The following is a 20,459-nucleotide window of genomic DNA, read 5'->3' as shown; positions in this document are numbered from 1 at the left end:
TCTTTAACAGAATGACATGCTATAATGATTCTATGTATTCTTTTTATATGCCTAAAGATTTGGTAGGGCCCTCAGCAACTTAGTGAGACCCTGTCTCAAACAAAGGGCTAGGGATGTAGCTCAGTGGTAAAGAGCCCCTGGGTTCAATCCCCAGTACCACCACCAAAAACAATAAAAAAGCCTAAAGATGTTTTAAGTAATAGTAGTGTCATAAGAAACTACCTGTTTACATATTTAATTAGAAACCTCTCCCATAAACTGGGAAAAATATCTTAGCACAGTTATGGGATAACTTTTCCCTCTTACTATTATGTTAATATCCAATATTATGGGCTTGCAAAGAAGAGTGGGCTCAAACTAATATAGTACGAAGGTCTCCAGGCATCAGGCATTATTGTTGTTGCTGAGCTTTCACTGGTATATAAACAATGGTGTATATACACACATACATTATATACATACATAAACATGGGTGTACCCGGTGTAAGTGCTTTAAATACACATATAGCCCATATTCCCTTAATCCCGAAGTCTGGCTGAATTATTCCATCTGTCCTTTTCATATAAGAAAACATAACATGCCTCTATTAAAAACATAACATTATTTTTCAGAGATATTTCATAATTAACTTATATTCTCCAGAATAAAAGGTAAAATTCTTGCATAAAATTCAAGTAATTTTCTAACTGGAATATAAAAGTGCATTTTAAAGTGATTTTTATTTCCAACTACATTTTTTTTAATAACATTCTGAAGAAAGTAAATAAATATTAGTAAATAAAATCCCACTGGTAATTTTATTTTTAGCTTTTAATATATTTTCTACTAAAAAAATCAAGCTGTCAAGACAAGAAAATATTACTGGTTTTGTTATTACAAAAACAACTGAGAATTTTTAATTCACAAAGGATGAAAACACAAGACACTGATCTCATTGTACATATAATATTACAATAAAATGATTAGCTGGAGACTATTAAAACATTTAAGACTTCACATATACATACATACTTGGAAACAAGAAACACAGGACATTTTAACCTTTGATATGTTCATGACCACCAAGAGAAAGAATATCACAGATCACAGATTTGCATCTAGTTGTTTTCCTGGTAAACAAACAAGATATAAGCCAGTCCTAAAGCACATTGGGTTATTAATAACATCTTTAAGTAAATATAAACATTCTGATTTGGGATTTTTTTTCTTCCCACTCCAAACAATCTGCCTTGTTATCCATTTAACAATATCACAAAAACAAATACAATATTTTTATCACATGACTCGGGAGAAGGTTTTAGACAGATCATACAAGAAAAAAAAAAAAAAAATGTTCCCAAGGAAGGCAATCTGTAAATTGTAAATGCAATCTCAGGAAAAAGAATCTTGGTCACAAATCATTCACTTTCAAATACTGATGAAGGGAAAAAAACAAGGTATGTGCTGGGAATGGGAACATGCTGGCATGGAAAGGAATAGAAAAGATATGAAATGAGGAAAATATATTTGCCACAGGAAATATTGGATTCAGTTGATTTCTTAAAATGAGGTATAGGAGTATGTCAGCAAATGAAAAACAAACAAAACAAAATTAAGAATCAAAATGCACATTTCCAATGGAAAAATCTCTAAACCTCTTATAGTTTTCTTTATTAGATTAGACCTTTCATATACAGCAGTTAATCTAGAAAAATACATTTAAAAAAATTTTCAACAGACCATGCTCCCTGTAACAAAACCTTCCAAACCCTGTTTTATTATACAAATCAATCTACATTAGTAATGTAAAAAGAAAGTCTCAAATTTAGCAATGTTATTTTCCAACCAAGATTCATCTAATCTACACATGGGTTTCCACTATTCAAACTGGAGAGTTAGAATTGTGTAATAAATTTTTCTAATGTATTCTGTACATATTAAATAATCTAAAAGGTTCCTCTTGTAGTGCATTTACCATTTAGCAAGTCTATTCAGTATGTTTCCAGTACCATTTGTATTACAGTGATCTGCCTGTAAATGAAATTAAAATCTAAAAGTGCACACAGTTAACTTTCCCAAATAATGGTCTACTTCTGGAGGAAACCTAATATTCACAGAAAAGATTACCTATATCAGGATTAGAAATGTAGGGTTAGCATGTATTCCCAGACTATACAACACAATTATATACATAAGCTAAAGGACATTATATCTTTAGCCCATATTTACATAAAATATTGTCTGTTTCCACAGGGTTATACCAAGAACTCAATATGGCACTAGATATAATTAGGATTGTTAGCCACAATTCAGTATTGTGAGACAGCCCCAAATACCCTGAACTGACTTATGCTAAATAAAACTCCAGTATATCACAGTGTTTTCAGTAATATTAGTGTGCTGCCCAAACAAGCAACTAAGATATCCAGTAAGGATGCTGTGAAACACAGTAAAAAACAGCAAGCCTTTCATCAAGGGACTACATCTGGGTTATAATGAATTTTAGTATTTAGACTGCCACTGCATGCAGAAACCCTGAAAAAGAAATACACAGGTTTCAAAATGGATATACTTCATTTTGTTTTAAATGCCCAAGAGTGTCTTTAAAATAACTCATAGTAAGTATTGTTTTATCAAGTGAAGAATGTATAGGTCATGAGAAGAAATTCTACATTAGTTTGAGGGGAAAAAAATGTAGTTTTTCTTACCAAATTATCCAGTGTATGTGACTGGTTAGAACTCTAAGTTTTGATTTTTACTAAAATTCTGAGTATTAAATGCAAATAATCAAGATAAAATGAATCCAAAATTACACAGTTATATCACCTTGCAACAAAGCAGCATATATGAGGGTCTAACAGGCATTTCACTCTGCCACTTCCCTTCTGATCCCTCAAAAAAGTGCAAAATCAAAGTCACTGCTTGGTCCAAAAATACATTATGTATAAAGATGTGAAATCTGATGGAATCCAGCTTCTATTCCACAGGTTGTCTTCTGTAGAATCAACGTCCAAAGATGGAATTTAATTCTAGAAGAATTAATTCTACAATCTGATTTTGGTACACAGTATGAACTGCTATATTACCAGTCTCTTTCTCTGGCTTTAACAGCGTGGGACCAAAAACAATTGCTATACTCTGATAGGTCATTCGGTTTTTTTTCTCCATTTTCTATAACTCTAAGGGGGAAAAGAAAAGTTATTAAAAGAGAAAATGAAATATGAGGGAAATTTTTCAAATTGTATTATAAACCTAAATTCTGCATTTAAAAAAGAGAAATAATGCTCACTTTCCTAGGTTGACACACTAACTATTTAACTAAATAGAATTTAGTGTGAATGTCACATGAAGCTTGCTTTTGGATAAACACAGATGAAATGGTAATTATTATATAAACTTCAAGTGTATGATATTTTATTTATTTTTTTGTTTGTTTGTTTTTTGGGTAGTGGGGATTTAAACCAGGGGTGCTTTACCAGTGAAGCATATCCTGGACCTTTGTTTTTGAATTTTTATTTTGAAACAGGGTCTCACTAAGTTGGTTAGTGCCTAAGTTACTGAAGCTTTCCTCAAACTTGAAATCCTCCTGTCTCAGCCTTGAGTTGCTGGGATTATAGGCATGTATCACTGCACTTGGAGCTTTAATTTTGAAATGGGACATAAATATAAATATCTATAATTCAGGCAATGATTTATCTCCTAGGTTGATGGGGAAAAACTTTCATAAAGGCACAGACATTAAAACTTTCAGTTTTATGTTTTTTTTTTTTTAAATCTGAGATAATTTATTTTAGTATTCTAATGTTCTTTTTATAGGATGAATGAAATCAGTTATTAAATTGACTATGTATTAAGCTTGAGCCATGATGGCTTTACTTTAGGGTAATATAGCTCACTTAAAAATTAATCTCACCTTCATATTTATTAATTTTAGCAACAATATTGAAATACCTACTATGCACAAAGCACTATATAAGTACTTTACACACAAGATCTACTTTAATGTACTCTTTGCACCAAACCATTTTACCTATAAAGACCACTAAAAGGATTATCTTTTTCCAAGTTACAAAGATAGCAAATGGCAAAGTGTGATCCAATTCTGGTTCGGACCCTGTGTGTGGCTATACCAGATCTGCTAACTGTGTTGTTTTCTTACCTTTTGAGGTGTCTAAAAAGAATCTGCATTGTATCTTGATTTGGCTTTGGCAACTGTCTGATCAGATCCTTAACAGCAGCAACATGCTGTCTTGGTTCTTGTTCTGAAAAAAAGATAACATCTAGATATTTTGCAACAAAATCTTATGAAACTGAAAGCAAGGACCTACTTTGGAAGCTGATATTTGGTAATACACAGTGACATCTGGTGGTCACATTTAAAATTTTTGAAGTAAAACAATAACAATCCACTGGAAAAAACTTGTTTAAAATAACAAAGTACAAACAGAATGTGGAGGCTTAATCTGTGCACAGGATTTTCAGAATCTAGAAAGAAACTAAGTGAAATTGTATACTTACTTATTGCATTAACAAAATCATTAAAATGATTAAATGTAAAAAGAGGTTCTGGTAATTCTCGAAAAAACATTTTGAGTGCTCCAGTGATGACATGAATGTCCTCCCATTTACTATCATTCAAGTCCAATTTCTCATCTAAAAAACAGTAGGAAAAGGACATTTTAAAAAATTAAACCAATTCTAAACGTTACGAGTGATGCTTTGCAATATAACAATAAGGAGTATAATCTTTTACCATGATTGACTGCAAATCTCAGCTTCTGGACCACTGCAAGGTTGCCACTCACTCTGTAGATCCCGTCAACATCCAAACCTAAGGAATAGTATTAATTAGTTATGTTTAAAATACTTACTTGCAGCCAGGCATAATGGGGCACACCTCTAATTCCAGCAACTCAGGAGGCTGAGGCAAGAGGATCACAAGTTCAAGGACAGTCTCAGCAACCTAGTGAGGCCCTAAGCAACTTAGCAAGAACCTGTTTCAAAAAATAAAAATGGGCTGGGGATGTAGCTCAGTGGTAAAGCACCTCTGGGTTCAATCCTCAGTACAAATAAATAAATAAAGTATTTATCTGCCTCTTCTAAAAAGATACTTGCATGTCTCCACTTCTCCCCGCCTCAGATGGGGGTGGTGGGGGTGAGGGGGATTCATTATGTTGCACAGGCTTATCTTGAGCCTGTGGACTCAAATGATCCTCTAGTCTCTGCTTCTGGAATAGGTGGGAATACAGAACACCACCATGGTTGGCTTCAAAATTCTTATTCATTAGCATTAGCCTAAAAGCAAATAGACAAATATACTCTCTTCTTCTAAATGGCTTTTTATAGACTCTTGGCAGGGGGAGAAAGATGGTGATTCATTCTGCATTTGGTTTAATAAGCAGCAATTCTACTTTGTTTATCATGTAGAATGTGGCTTAGCTCAAAGAAAACATCTCATTAAACTTCAAATACTAACAATTTAAGATAAACTTCTGCAAACACCTGGGGATAGTTCAAAAGTAAAGGAAGAAAGAAAAAATCAACTCATTCACTTTTTTGCACATGATTTTATAATGTAAATGCACATACTGAAAGACCTCTCTTCAAAGCTTATATCATATTAAGTACTTATAATAAACTTAAAATGAGTTAATAACTAAGCCAGTGAATCTACAGAAACGATAGGTCATTTCATATAGTTTATACACACACACACACACACACACACACGAATAGCATCTTTTGAAATTCACAAAATTAACTCTCAGGAATTCATTAAATGATAATGCTATATAACACGTTTAACAAAGCATATATTAGCCAACGTGTTATATTCATTTAGTTTAAAATAAAGGCAAGTAGTGTGGGGTCTCTTCATGTCAACTAGAACAGTCAATGAGACAAGGAACCAGCAAAAGGTACAAATTAAATTACACAAGTGTTTTAATTGTAAAAAATGTTTCTGATGACATACAGATGAAAGTTAATGTGATTATACTGTTAATATACTGTGAATTCATATAAAACCAGTATAAATACTATAAAAGTTAAAACAAAAGAGTTTATCTTATTTTCAGGAAATGACACAATGTCATTTAGATACATCATAGTTGATTTAACAGTTTTTAAATGTCATCTCATTATTATAGCAGAATAAACAGTAAATATAATCTCTTCAGATCTTCAATACTTGTCACATCATTAACTTTAAAAACCCAGTTTCACAATCACCACTTTCTTCATTTTAAGCAAATGGCAACTCCAAAAGGACTTCAAAGAATGCCACATACTTAATTAACCTCAACATATTAAATATTCAATAGATGCCTGTAGAGGTCTTAATCTGAAACAGGTGCAAGCATGTAAGTGTTGTAAACAAAATGCTTTTCTTTTCTTTTTTTATATTGTTTAGTTGTAGATGATCATAATACCTTTATTTTATTTATTTTTATGTGGTGCTGAGGATAGAACCCAGTGACTCATGTGTGCTAGGCAAGCACTCTACCACTGAGCCACAACCCCAGCCCCCAAAATGCTTTTCTTAACATCTTAGGACCATAAGGAACTTTTGGTTGTCTCATTCAAAATCATAAAAATCCTAGGGATTTTGATGAGCAATGAGTTCATTTGCTTGATGTGAGAAAAAAAAAAAAAAATCAAAATCATTCTCTTACCGTGTTCTTCAACATGTTCAATGCATAACTTCACAAACTTTGGCACTGTGCCATTCTCTCTCTGACACAGATTAGCAAGATTGGATCCAAACACCTGGTCTGAAAGAGATTTATTTTTAAGATGAGCCCTTGATAAAATTTAGTCCAGGAGATGGCTAAACCATTAAGAGTGCAATGGAACCTATCCAGTGTACCCCAAACATCATTTACAAAGACATGGGCCTTATTTGATATAGGCAGGCATCCTGCCTACTTCCTCAATTTCACTTCAAATAAACTAAATTCCATTAACACCACAACTCATTCTTGCCTGAAAGTCTTTCTACTTTCTACTTCTTTTGCACAGAACCAATCCCCCTACATCCTCCCACTGCTACTTCCCAATTTATTTGGCTCTTTCTTTTTACTCTTTATCTAAGATAACCCAATTTCACTCACTCTCTTTTATTATTATGTTAATTTCAAAGTATTCATCATAATTTCAAATTATCCCGTCCTCCTCTCATTTGAGTGTAAGTTCTGTGAGGGCAAGAACTTATAGTTCTTGAACACCAATAAATAGGTATGCAAAGCAACTAGGTTCATGCCTAACTCTTAGTAAATATTTGAATATTTTAAAAACTATCAAAACATGCATATGCATACCCATCATGTGATTTCAAAAAATACATTTCAAAAGCTGTTTATCTTTTAACCCAAAAGCTTAAAAATTCCACATTAGTGCTAAATATTCAAGAAAACAAACAAAATATTTGAAGTGATGAATAACACCATAAAGTCAATGGTTTATATTTCTCAATGAGAAGGGCCTGATAAATTAACAGCTCTTTCTACTGACTTATTTGTCAGGCTTTGTTTTTTAAAGGTGTTGTGAGAATGGAAGAAAAACAACAAAGAAAAGAAGTACTTGTTCATTTTTTTTTTCTTTCTACTTTGTTAGTGACTATTTACTCAAAATTTCTAACTTCTTTAGCTCTTCACATTGCAAAACTACAGCTCTTCAATGTTAATGACTTCTAAGTATGTGCCACCCCTCACAACTGTGTTGCTCCTCAGATACAGGGTTTCTAAAAATTTAGTTTCTCATTTGTGTCTGTTCAACGTTTTAAGGTAAATTTTACATGGATGTTTAAAAAATCAACTTTAATTACTCAAATATTTTTTAATCACTGCACTTGAAAACTATAAAGAATGAAAACATTTTTATTGCTTGGAAATTTTCAGTTTTTAATTTGAAATGTCTCATTTCTGATTTTTTTTTTTTTTTGGGTATACTGGGGATTGAACCCAGAGATACTTAACCACTGTACCACACACCAGCAGCCCTTTTTAAATATTTTATTTAGAGACAGAGTTCCACCTAAGCAAGTTGCTGAGGCTGGCTTTGAACTTGTGATCCTCTTGTCTCAGTCTCCTGAGCTGCTGGGATTGCATGCTGCATGTCACCGCACTGGGCTCATTTCTGATTTCATCCAACATTCATTATAAGTATGACTTTCCCTACCTACCTTTAATATAACCTTTTTCACGAACAGCTTGCAAAGTAGGGCGCCGTGTAAGAAACTTCTTTAAGTTTTTCTTGGTTTTTTTCTGTTCTGAAGAATCTATGCTAGATACTTTCATGGCTTAAGACAAACAGATATTAAGCAGTTCATAAAATAACAAACATTTCTGAAAATCCACAGAGCAATCAAAACATATTAACCTCGCATGTCAAAATCACAGTACAAATTTAATTATTCTATCTTTAACATAGTCGAGTAATGTGAAGAATCAAATTAACACAGACCCAATTTTTTTTTTTTTTGCGGTACTGGGGATCAAACTCAGGGTCTTCTACCAGGAGCTATCTCCCCAGCCCCACAGACCCAATTTTAAGAGAAACCTTTCCTTTTTATCACTAAAAACTGATCACAACTGTTCCTCCTTTAGTATATGTGCAATAACATCTCTAAGTTATTCTAATTTATATTTCATAAATGAATCTACTTATCTTCTTTGATTCATTAATAGGCTTAGAAGATAAAATAACTACACACAAATCCATAAAATATAAGACAAACAAAAATTAGGAATCTGGATAATACAGAAATTCATACTTTAAGCTCTCATCATGATTATTCATACTCAAAGAACAGGAGTACCCAGAAAATGTTCTGCATTACCTCTGGTGCTGATTTATCAGTTATGATAACACAATTTTAAAATTATACTTCTTGAAAACACATTTGAAGAAAGCTCCCTTTGATTTTCATGAGACACCACCGCCAACACACACACACACACACACCTTCTTTTCCTTTTTCCTCTCTTCTACATATACAACCCTTGATTTTTGGGTTTGGCTTATTTCACTTAACATAATATTCTCAAGTTCCATCAATTTTTCTGCAAATGACATAATTTCATTCTTTATGGGTGAATAAAACACTGCTGCATATATATAATTACATTTTCTTTATTGCTTCAGCTGTTGATGGGCACCTAGGCAGGTTCCAAAGCCTGCCTATTGTGAATTGTGCTGCTATAAACATGGGTATGCACAGTAGTATGATGACCTTAATTCTTTAGGATAAATATTGAGGTGTGGTATAGGAGGGTATAGGTGTGGTATAGGTGTGGTATAATGGCGGTTCTATTCTAGTCTTTTGAGGAATCTCCATACTGATTTCCATGGTGGTTATGCCAATTTAAATCCCATCAAACAGTGTAAGAGTGTTCCTTTTTCTCCACGTCCTCTCCAGCATTTATTATTGCTTGTATTCTTGATGACTGCCATTCTGACTGGTGTGAGATGAAATCTCAATGTAGTTTTGATTTGTAATGGCCTATTTTAATAACATACTTCACAAGAGTCAGTGTTGGAAAATGCTTTTCTTAAAATTCTGGCTTCAGTTTTTTGTTTTGTTTTGTTTTTGTTCTTTGGGGGTGCTGGGAATCGAACCCAGGGCCCTGTGCTTACAAGGCAAGCACTCTACTGACTGAGCTATCTCCCCAGCCCCCCTGGCTTCAGTTTTGTTCTTTCTGTATGTATGATCTGGAGATATGAGCATGTGCATCTGTGCACAAGCACAGACATATCCTAGTCCAGAGATGGTTTCCTGTGTTTAACAGGAATGGAATTATGGCACATATCCCATGACTTCAGACTCCCTAAAGTTTAAGATTCTACATGGAATCTTAAGGAGTAACTGTATATTTTTAAGTCAATAAGCTTCCTAGAAGCTTTAACAGAAGTGTGCTATAATAGAGTATAACAATATTTTAAAATTAATCATAGAGAGGCATACCATGAAGTTGAAAAATGACAATGAATGAATTAACAAGAAAAAGTACAGAAAATCTGAGCTGCAACTACTTACTTAATGTTTTCCAATATTAGAGGCTGCACTCAGTTTTATATAGATATTTATTTAAATAGAACAAGTTCGCTCAAACCATTAGCAATGTAAGAAAAAGAACAACTTACAACGAAGTTTTTTAAGATCCTTGTGGTCTTTTTCTTTATCCTGCTTTTCTATTCCTGGTGAGTCTGGTACCTCCTCTTCAATTCCTTCATCGGTTTCTACTGCCTATTGGTTAGATATTTTTCAAACACATATTACCTCTAATATGAGTTTAGTTTAGTAACAAAATTCTCAGAATGCTAAGTAATTAGCTTTACCAGTGATTTCAGAAACCAATTAGTATATATGAATGACTTACAAGAGATATTTGATAAATCTTTAAAAGTATCTTTTTCACCCTGTGGCATTAATTTTGATTTCCGAAAGAAAAGAAAAAGAGGGAGGGAGGAAGGGAGAGAGAGAGGGAGAAAGAGAAACAAAGAAAATATTGCTGATAACTCATAAGATAAATAGGTATATCCTGAAGATGAAGCTATTTGCATATGAATGGCACCAACAGCAGTTAGGAGCAGGTCAAGCTAGAATATATGGTGATAAAACGTAGCTACATTCTCTGACAGCAGGTAGGACTTACTTTCATGGATATGACAGCCTTATTGTCTATGATAACAGTATGAAAGCGTAGTGTTGTAGCAATGTAAGATTTATATTAATAAACACAGATGTTAGGAACTGAAAGAAAACCCAGAACTCATCTACAGCCTAACCAGGGCAACTTTTACAGGTTAAAAAACTAAATTTTCAAAGCTAAAAACTTTCTTTTGCCTCCCATATTGAGGTCTTTATTCCAGTTTATTTTTGTGCATGGGTTCCTGTTTCTTCTTAGACATCCATTTGTACCAATACATTTACTGAAAAGCTTATTCTTTCTCACTGTTCCACAGTGCTGGATCTGGCATGAGTGTCCACAGGTATGTGGGTCTGTTTCTAGGTTCATTATTCCTTTTTATTTTTTTTAAATGTCTTTTAGTTGTAGATGGACACAATATATTTTTTTTACTTAGTTTTTTTTGATGTGGTGCTGGGGTTCCAGCCTCAAGTGTGCTAGGTAAGCACTCTAACCACAGAGCCACAACCTCAGCCCCTAGGTTCATTATTCTTTTTCACAGGTCTACTTGTCTATCCCTGCATGGATATGACACTATATTAGTTAATATAGCTCAATAAAATCATGATATATGACACAGTGAGTTCTGTTATGCTTTTTTTTGAGAGTGCCTTTGTTTCTTAGCCCTTTGCATCTTTATATAAATTTGGGAACAAGTTTGTCAAGACCCACCAGAGAAACAATTGGGATTCGGAATGAGATTCAAACATCTAAAATCTATAAATGTATAAATCATTTGAAACAGAGATATATGTTGATGTGACTGAATCTTTTACTCTAAGAACTTGATACATTTTTCATTTAATTAGGTTTCTCATCAATGTCTCTCAGCAGTAATTTTTCCTGCAGAGTTCTTCCTCATCTCTTGCTACATGTAGTCATCAGTATCTTTTGACACTTTGGAAATAGTACATATTTTTAAACATCACAGTCAAAAGTATTCCTCTTCTCTTGACTTGGTACATTCCCTGATCCTATGGGCCTCAATAGGAAAATAATAAAACAACAACAACAACAAAAAAAAAAAAAACACCAAGGGCTACAAGGCCTGCAAGGCCTTGCCTGACTACTACTCTAGGTTGGCCCCTAATGAGAGATTTTATAATATCTTGTACACCCTCACCATCATGACATTCATCACATTTTATTATATTAACTGTTATCTGTCTTCAGTATTCTTGTCTTTGACGGTAACCACCACAGAGTATCTGTGTGGTATCTGCCTGCATATTTGTATCTTCCCAGTGCACAAGGCACTCACATATTTGTTAAATGAATGCATGCATATGCTTTCAAGGGACAGTGAACAGGTTACTATGATTACAGATGAAAATTCACATTGTGTAGTGTAGTAGGCACACCTGAATAGACAGATTGAGTTTAGACTGTTGAATTTTAATGGGACTCACAAGTTTCTGATCAGTAGAGGATTATAAAAATGACACCAGTAAGTTTCATCTGCTATATGGCACTAAGAAAGAAAGATGAGATTAAATTAAAAAATATTTAGAAGGCTATTCTTCTTGTATAAAGATATTAAGGTCTGTCCATCCATGGTTTCAGGAATAAGTGGAAAGGGACAGGATTCAGAAATATCATACATTATTACAAACTGCAAAGGAAGTATTTATAATAGCTTCATGACTAAAGTGCTAGAAGAGGTAAAAGTTCTCTTCTACTTCCCATAATTTTTCATTACTGTTACTGTCATGATCCTCCATATGGTTCAAGGTAAGAATAGTCTGAAGATGACAGCTCCTTTCTTTTCTTTCTAGTATATAGCTTCAGAGTATAATTTTGAGAGTTTTGGAGGGTTGTTATTAAAATAAGAAAACCTGAGAGTACTGAATATCTTCAGAAGGGAAAGAGCAGAAAAACGAAAGGTGTCACTAGAACAGAAAGTGCTAATGAAGAAACAACACATATTTATTTCACAATTTTGTCTTCCATCTCTTTCCACCAAATAGTACTATTTCCAATTTGTGCAGTTATTGAATAAATACTATGTACTAGGTACTGTTTATGCCTTCTTGAACCATTTCTTTCTGGACCAAGGCCAACCTAAACATTATTTCAAATACACTAGCAGTAAACATTATATAAATGACAATGTTAAATCACTAATATCACCAGTAACTAGGAATTGCTAAAGTGACCATTGTCTTTCCCACCTCTGTCAAAATAAATATATATAAAGCCTTTTTTCATATGCAACAAGCAATTATAAAACCAAAAGAAAAACATCTGTGCAATAAAAATTTTATGTCAATCACATACCTGGTTACTGATAGTACTACTAAGAACTTTAAACCAATCGTTAATAACAGCATCATTATCAGACTGAATTAGCAGTTCTGTTCCTTGACGAGTTTTCAGCTTTAGAGGCAAGTGGGGGTAGAAAAGTACTGTCAGTAATTTCAAAAAATTAAATAAATACATTTAATTCAAAGTTCACAAAACCACCAGTAGATCAGTGATGAAAGGTAGAAGTATTATATAGCTATGGAATATCATTTACTACAGCATAAAATAATCCCAGTTTAATTATTTCATAAAATGTAAAGCTGTTTTTCATAACAAATTCCCAATGAAAATCTAGTAATTTAGGATCCTAAACTCCAACACAAATGCCATAGTACTTGCTGAAATTAATATAGTTTATTATTTAAAAATAAATTTGTTTCAAAGCTGAGCACTTGAAAGTTATAAATAAATGAAATATGCTTTTTTTTTTTTTTAAACAGAGCCTGAGACATTTCTCTGATTATAAAAGAATATGTGGAAGGGGATAAATTTTCACCATTTTTCTACTTAAAAGCAAATATAATGGCTGAGTACAAAGACTTCTGGAATCCTGACACTGTCATGTGAAGAAGCCTGGGGTAGCCTCCTTCAGGAGAGAGATCTTATGGAAAAAGTGGCCTAACCATCAGCAAGCACCAATCCCCAACAGAAGAATGAAGTCACCTCAGACCATCTAGCTCTACACAAGTTCCATGAATGGTCCCAACAGAAAGCAAAAGAATCAGCCAGATCAGCCCAAGTAAATGAAGCAAATGAAATGCCTCTTTATTGTTAGTCACTGTTTTGGAATGGTCTGTTGTGCAACAATAAATAACGAATTAAGGATCATACATAGATGTGGAGGGTTTTAAATAACCAAATGGAAAGGTTTTAATTTTTATTTTAAAGACTTCATTTTTTTTAGATGGGTTTTAGGTCCACAGCAAAACTTAAGAGGAAGGTACAACATATTCCATATACTCTCTGCCTGCATACATGATAGCCTCCCCAATATCATATCTCCCTTAATTTACTTTTTAATATCCAATGTAGTAGGTAAAGGAAACCATATCATTTTTGCTGCCCGAAAAAACTTGTAATATACTGTCTGAGTCCCAGTAACTTATTTAAGTGAAGCTCATTTTTGCACCACTTCCCCCTCCCCTTAAATTATGGTACAAATTGACTAAACTATGCTTTAGTTACAATGAAAGATTATTCCCTCAAATAAGTCAAAAGTAGAATCCAATTATTATGGGTTAAATGGGAGTTTAACCAAGAAAAAAAAATTACCTCAAATACATTCTTTTTGCTGGATTTATCCTTCGATGCCATCTCAATGGTTGCTCCCCTGAGATCCACTGTGAACTCTGGTTTGGACTGGTTACTCCCAAACTTTATTGTAGAAAAAAAGGAAAAACCTTTATTTGTTATTCATGCATTTGTGTGTACTCAAAAGAATTAAGACCAACTTTATATTATTAATATATCAAATTGGAGCTTATCATGAATTCTTCTCTTTTTGTATTATAAAATAACAATTCCTGCTTTGAAAAATGTCTAGAAGTATGAATGTACAGTTCACAGGATATAAAAAAGCTCAATTTCCATCATAATAAAAATGTACAAATATATAAAATAAAGCCACACTGAAATATTTTTTTCACTCATTAGAGTGGGAAAGTAATATCCAAAATTATGTTTGTGAGGCTATAAACTAATATGCCCTTATATGCTAGAGTGCTATAAATTATAACAACTCCTAAAGAAGGAAAATGGGTAATACTATTATTTGTAAAATGACAAACAAATATATATGTGGCTCAGCAGTTCCATTTCTTAGAATTTGTCCTAGACTCTATACGGTTATATAAACTAACATGTTGAAAAAGGCAAAAAAAAATTCTTATACAAATAATACCAGGCAGATATCAAGTACATTTTCCATCTAATAAGTATTCTCTAATCCTGATTTTGTGCTTTCAAGAGTTATTTCCTTATCGACTATTTATGTTGTCACAAACTAACAATAACTTATGAAAACAGAAAACCCTAAGCTCCATTTTCTTTTATTCAGCCTTTTGTCAGAAATTATAAACTAAAGCCAGAAGCTATAAATCCCAACAATTTAATGAAAACTGTGAAAAGAATGGGAATAGCTGACATGTGGCTGAAAAGAAAAAACACTTAACTATTTACTATATTTTGCTAACTAGATAAAGAAAAGATCAGCAAATAGAAAATGTGTTTAATATATACTTATTCTGTATCTTGTCATTGTTAACTTACTTTTTTCTGTTTAGTCTGCTAATTAAGAATAGAAAATAGCATTCCTGTAATACTGAAAGGTTTGGATGTTTTATTCTAATGGCTGTTTAATTATAATTTAAAGGTCATGAAGTGTTACTGCAAATATTTCCTATATTTGATATTAGAAATTTCATTTCCTAAAATGTTTCCAAATCAAATTATAATTGTCATTGGAATTGGCTTTGAGCCACTGACCTTGTGATAACTTATTCACTATCTAAATGCAAATAACTCTACTTAGTGGCTCCACATTTAAGAAATTGTAAGGCTTCAACTGTTCTTTTACTTTTTTCCCAGCTAGCAGTGTGAACTTAAATAATGTACTTAAGTTATAATAAAACATAACAAAATTTAGGATTTAAATGAAATTATCAGTGGAACCATGATAAAATTCATAATTAAAATTTTAACTGTTTTCTACAAAGTCTTTGCTTTTAAAATCATTCTAAAAACATTTAGGGGCTGGGTATATAACTCAGTGGTAGAGTGTCTGCCTTGCATGTGAGAGGCCTGGGTTTAATCCTTAGTTTTGCAATATAATAACAACAAAAATCTGATCAATGAGCACAGATAACTTCCTGAATAGAAATGATACATGTCAAAAGTTATGAAACTTGAAAATACACTTCAAAATGGCAAAAATCATTATGTATTGTCATTATACGCTCTGTAGATGTTCGGCTATAACCTAAGATACAAATAACCAAACAATTAGACATAAAAACAATGACATGAAATGGAATGCCAGAAAAATGAACTGATATGGTTGGCAACATTTTTTGTTTGTTATTCTTTTCCAAAACTTAGTCCCATTTTTCTATAATCACCTCCCACCAATGTACTCATGGCAAAGAAAGAAAAAGAAAAGAAAAGAAAAGAAAAGAAAAGAAAAGAAAAGAAAAGAAAAGAAAAGAAAAGAAAGAAAGAAAGAAAGAAAGAAAGAAAGAAAGAAAGAAAGAAAGAAAGAAAGAAAGAAAGAAAAGAAAAGGAAAAGAAAGGAAAGGAGAGAGAAGGAAGGAAGGAAAGAAGGAAAGAAAGAAAGGGAAAAAAAGGAATTTTTGTGGCAAGGGGTATACAACAAGAACACATACAGTGACAGCTGAAACAGGATCGGACTTTACATATGCAACAGCAGGCCGACGACTGACAGAGTTTTTCCAAGAAGAAAGCAGCGAAAGCAAGAACTCAGAGACTGAGCCCTGTTGGCAGAATGACTTGATGGGGAAAGGGAAGAAAATGATGTCAAAACAGTGCACAATGGCAAATGGCACACAAGAGAAAAAAAGCATAATGGAATCAGAGAGGACAAGAATACAATTCTATAAGCAGACACAATACCAGCAAAGCTAAAACTTACAGGTATTTTTTGCAGAAGTACTAGAATTTATCTGAAAGTATTTTCTGACTTTGTTATTATATATTCATGCTTTATAGGATTTATCTAAACAGAAATGTCTTAGCCTATATTCACAACAGAATACTTGAGGGGTAACAGAAAGGGCTCACATCTGGTTCTCCTACCATCTTGCTAAGCAGCCTGCTCAGAAACCTCTGAGCTTCCTCTGGTGACCAGATGAGCAACTTTCCTTGGTATCCCCTTCAAAATCATCTCTTGGGAGTAAGTAGTTTTTACCATCTAGCCTGCCTTCCCCTTCCTCTAGGACATAAGTGATTTTTTCCTTTAGGTGACATCTGGCAATGTCCAGAGATATTTTTGGTTCTCACAAGTAGAAGTGAGAGTGCTAGGCATCTATTAAATACACTGTCATACATAGGACAACCCCGCTACAACAAAGAATTATCTGGCTCAAAGAGGGGACATTTTTAGAAATTTGAAAGCATGTATAAATGAATGTTTGAATCACTACTGATATTTATGGGATGATTTTTAATTCTTAAGGATATGAGTGATAACTGAAAGGGAGCACAACATACATTGCCAGTTTTCCCCACTGCATTATAAGCACTGAAGACAGGGACCATGTTATGTACTTCTAAACCCCCAAGTCCTAATACAAGGCCCACAGCACTAAAGGCTTTTATGCTTGTTGTCTGGAAAAAAAAAAAAAAAAAAATTACATGCCCACATTTCTGAGGTGAAATGACACGGAAAAAAAAAAAAAAAAAAAAAAAAACAACAACTACAAATTTATGTTACTGATAAAATGATCTGGTGGGTAACTTAATATTTTCCAGAAAACTATTCCAAATGAGAAGGAAAGGTCCTTGGATAATATAGCATCTGAGTAAAATTTATCTTGTAAAGTAGAATTGGAGAGAACAGATGTGTATTTCATTTACTCAATTCTAACTATCCATTCTCTGAAAAGAGAGCATGAAATGTTAAAAAAAAAAAAAATTGCATTTTGAATGGGTGGGTGATTTTACTCAGCATTCTATCGTTGAACACATGTTCCGGAGTAAGCAGAAGATTTGAACCTGCTATTTCTTCAAGTGGAGCACCCAGGGTAATTTTTTTGTTTTTCAATTTTTGGTACTAGAGATTGAATTCAGGGGCACTTAACCACTGAGCCACATCCCCAGCTCTTTTTGTATTTTATTTAGAGACAGGGTCTCACTAAATTGCTTAGGGCTTTGCTAAATTGCTGAGGCTGGCTTTGAACTTGGGATTCTCCTGCCTTAGTCTCCCAAGCCACTGGGATTACAGGCATGAGTCACGGGGCCTGGTTCTTAAGATTTTTATACTAAGTATGAATTAATTTTTAAAATGTGGCCACTTAACATAAGCCATCCAAATTCAAATGAAGGACACTGAAGGAAAAACTGCCCCTGATGAAGATCAGCTTCATTCTATCACCTTCTTAAGGGATGGGATACTCAACAGTTTTCACTACAGCTAATTTTTGTCCTTTTGTCTTTATGTTAGCCTTAGACTCTCATCCTCAAGTAAGATGTGATTCTACTGTAGAAATAGGGTATAGTTTGCCTACACTAGATCTAGTTGGTGACCAAGCAGAGAAACAAAGCTAGATTTCTTTCAAATCCTTTTAAACATTCCAATTCCAGAGTTAAGAAGCATCCTGCATATTTCAACTTTTGGTATTTACTGAATGTAGAATTTACCAAAGCACATTACATACAATAACATAGTTTTGCTTTGTTTTGTTTTGGTACCAGGGATTGAACAAGTGGCGCTTTACCACTGACCTACATCCCCAGTTCTTTTTATTTTGTATTTTGAGACCAGGTCTCACTAAATTGCTGAGGTTGGCTTTGAACTTGTGATCCTACTGCCTCAGTCTTCTGAACTGCTGGGATTATAGGCGTGTGCCACCATGCCTGGCTACTTCACTCATAGTTTTTATTTAATATTACTCGGCTTTTATAGAACACTTAGTCTTCATTCCCTTAATATACGAGAATGGTAAAGCAAGGCAGTCTGGAAAATGAGCCATAAAAATAAAGATTAAGAATTGACTATAAAACCAAGTATTTTACCACATCCTAAATCTGTTTTGTATTTATTGAGATTACAAAACAGTACAGCTGTGTTTTATTAATGTACACCTGAAATTATATTTTAAATATAACAATATTAATAAAATTTCATTTATAGGTAAATATTTGAACCTCTAAAACTAAAAATTCATAAAATATTGTACAATTTCAAAATTGCCTACCTTAGTGAATTTTAAACTTTTGTTTCACTACTGCCACATGGTAACACAGTAACACACCTTTAGAAGCTAAGTAGACCTTGCAACTTAATCAGCATTAATGCCATTTATGAGTTCTGAATTACATAAGGAGTTCTACAGTGAAAACTTTACATAAAATGCAAACATTCTCTACAAATGATTATGTGCTGGATATTAACTTGGTATCTTTATATTTAAAAAGAAGTTTTCATTTTTTAAATCACATACAAACCTGGCTATCTACAATGATACGCCTTGTTTACCACACTGCTTTATCTACTTGCTTTATTTTATATACCATAATCTTCAATCTTTAAATATTAGTAATTATCAAATAAGTGGCAATTATAGTTTGTTTCAGGTATTTTGTTTTTATTTATTAATCTCTAATTATTCATTCCTTTTCTTTCACATTTTCTTCCCTCAATTTCAAATAAATGTTGAGCCACAGGAAGGAAGAAATAATTACACATTCCTCTAGAAATGCATTAACAAACAAAAAAAGACCATATGCTTTACCTCAGAGAAAAGGAGGACATAATTATCAATCTACTTTAAGATAAATCAAGTCAAAATTTCAATTTTTTAATATGAAAGTATAACATAGTTCATTTCCATTGTACTGGGCAGAGAGCAAATCAAAGGATTAGTAAAGCAAAACAGAAGAAATATTCTAGAATGTTCACACTCATGGTCAGCTTGTATTTTTAGGTTGCCATGTCAGAGTAGTTGAGAAGTAGCATGCTTTATGGCATTCATGGTTCAGAACAATGCTACACGGTTCCATTAAAAAAGGAAGTGAGGGCTGGGGATATAGCTCAGTTGGTAGAGTGCTTGCCTTGCAAGCACAAGGCCCTGGGTTCAATCCCCAGCACCGCAAAAAAAAATAAAAAAAAAAATAAAAAAGGAAGTGAATTTTATAAATTAATGTCTCTTTCATCATCTTATGATCCATAGGTCCTGTAATTGTATGAAAATGTTGGTAAGGTAGGATATGAAGCATACCAAATACATTTAGAATACTTTCAATTTAAATTTTATTTGAACACTTCAAACTCAATTACTAAAAATTTTTAGAAATATCCAGAGCATGGACTCTGGAGACAAAATAGCAAAGTTCTAAACCCAAACCTGCTCATAGTAGTTTAAAACCTTAAGCAAGTTATTTATCTTTTGATACCTCACTTTCTTTTCTGTGATGGAGGGACATGAGGAAAAAAAAGAGCTGTCCCAGAGTTAAGAGGATAAAATATACAAAATCCTCTGTAATTAGGACAACAGCTGACGCACGTTAAGCATTCAAAAAATTTTTGCAATTACATGCCACAAATTATTATTTTTAGTATTTGTATTAACAATGAGTGGAGTAATAACAATAGTAAACACTCAAATATACAAAACAAGGGTCAAAATCCCCAAAGTAGAGGTGACATTTCTTTTTTTTTTTCCTGACTTTATACACAGACACTGACACAAGGGTCAGATCACAACAGAAGGTGGAACTTGCCAAATTACTGCTTAATTTTCTGACTAAACACC

At 33.2% G+C, this 20,459-nt stretch overlaps 1 protein-coding gene across 1 annotated transcript in view; it reads right to left on the bottom strand.

Moving 5' to 3' along the window:
• Window positions 1-1,634: 1,634 nt before the first annotated feature.
• The window catches only part of Arhgap12 (Rho GTPase activating protein 12), a 118,436-nt gene continuing 99,611 nt past the window's right edge, over window positions 1,635-20,459 (bottom strand). Inside the window, 10 exon segments of the mRNA XM_047520630.1 lie at window positions 1,635-3,139; window positions 3,141-3,159; window positions 4,140-4,242; window positions 4,499-4,633; window positions 4,734-4,811; window positions 6,655-6,753; window positions 8,163-8,279; window positions 10,124-10,226; window positions 12,946-13,044; window positions 14,245-14,346. Coding sequence (XP_047376586.1) covers window positions 2,984-3,139; window positions 3,141-3,159; window positions 4,140-4,242; window positions 4,499-4,633; window positions 4,734-4,811; window positions 6,655-6,753; window positions 8,163-8,279; window positions 10,124-10,226; window positions 12,946-13,044; window positions 14,245-14,346 — 1,011 coding nt within the window. The 3' untranslated portion in view covers window positions 1,635-2,983.

The sequence above is a fragment of the Sciurus carolinensis genome, chromosome 12 (assembly GCF_902686445.1).
Source record: "Sciurus carolinensis chromosome 12, mSciCar1.2, whole genome shotgun sequence".
NCBI lineage: Eukaryota > Metazoa > Chordata > Mammalia > Rodentia > Sciuridae > Sciurus > Sciurus carolinensis.
This window is presented reverse-complemented; position numbering and strand designations above follow the sequence as displayed.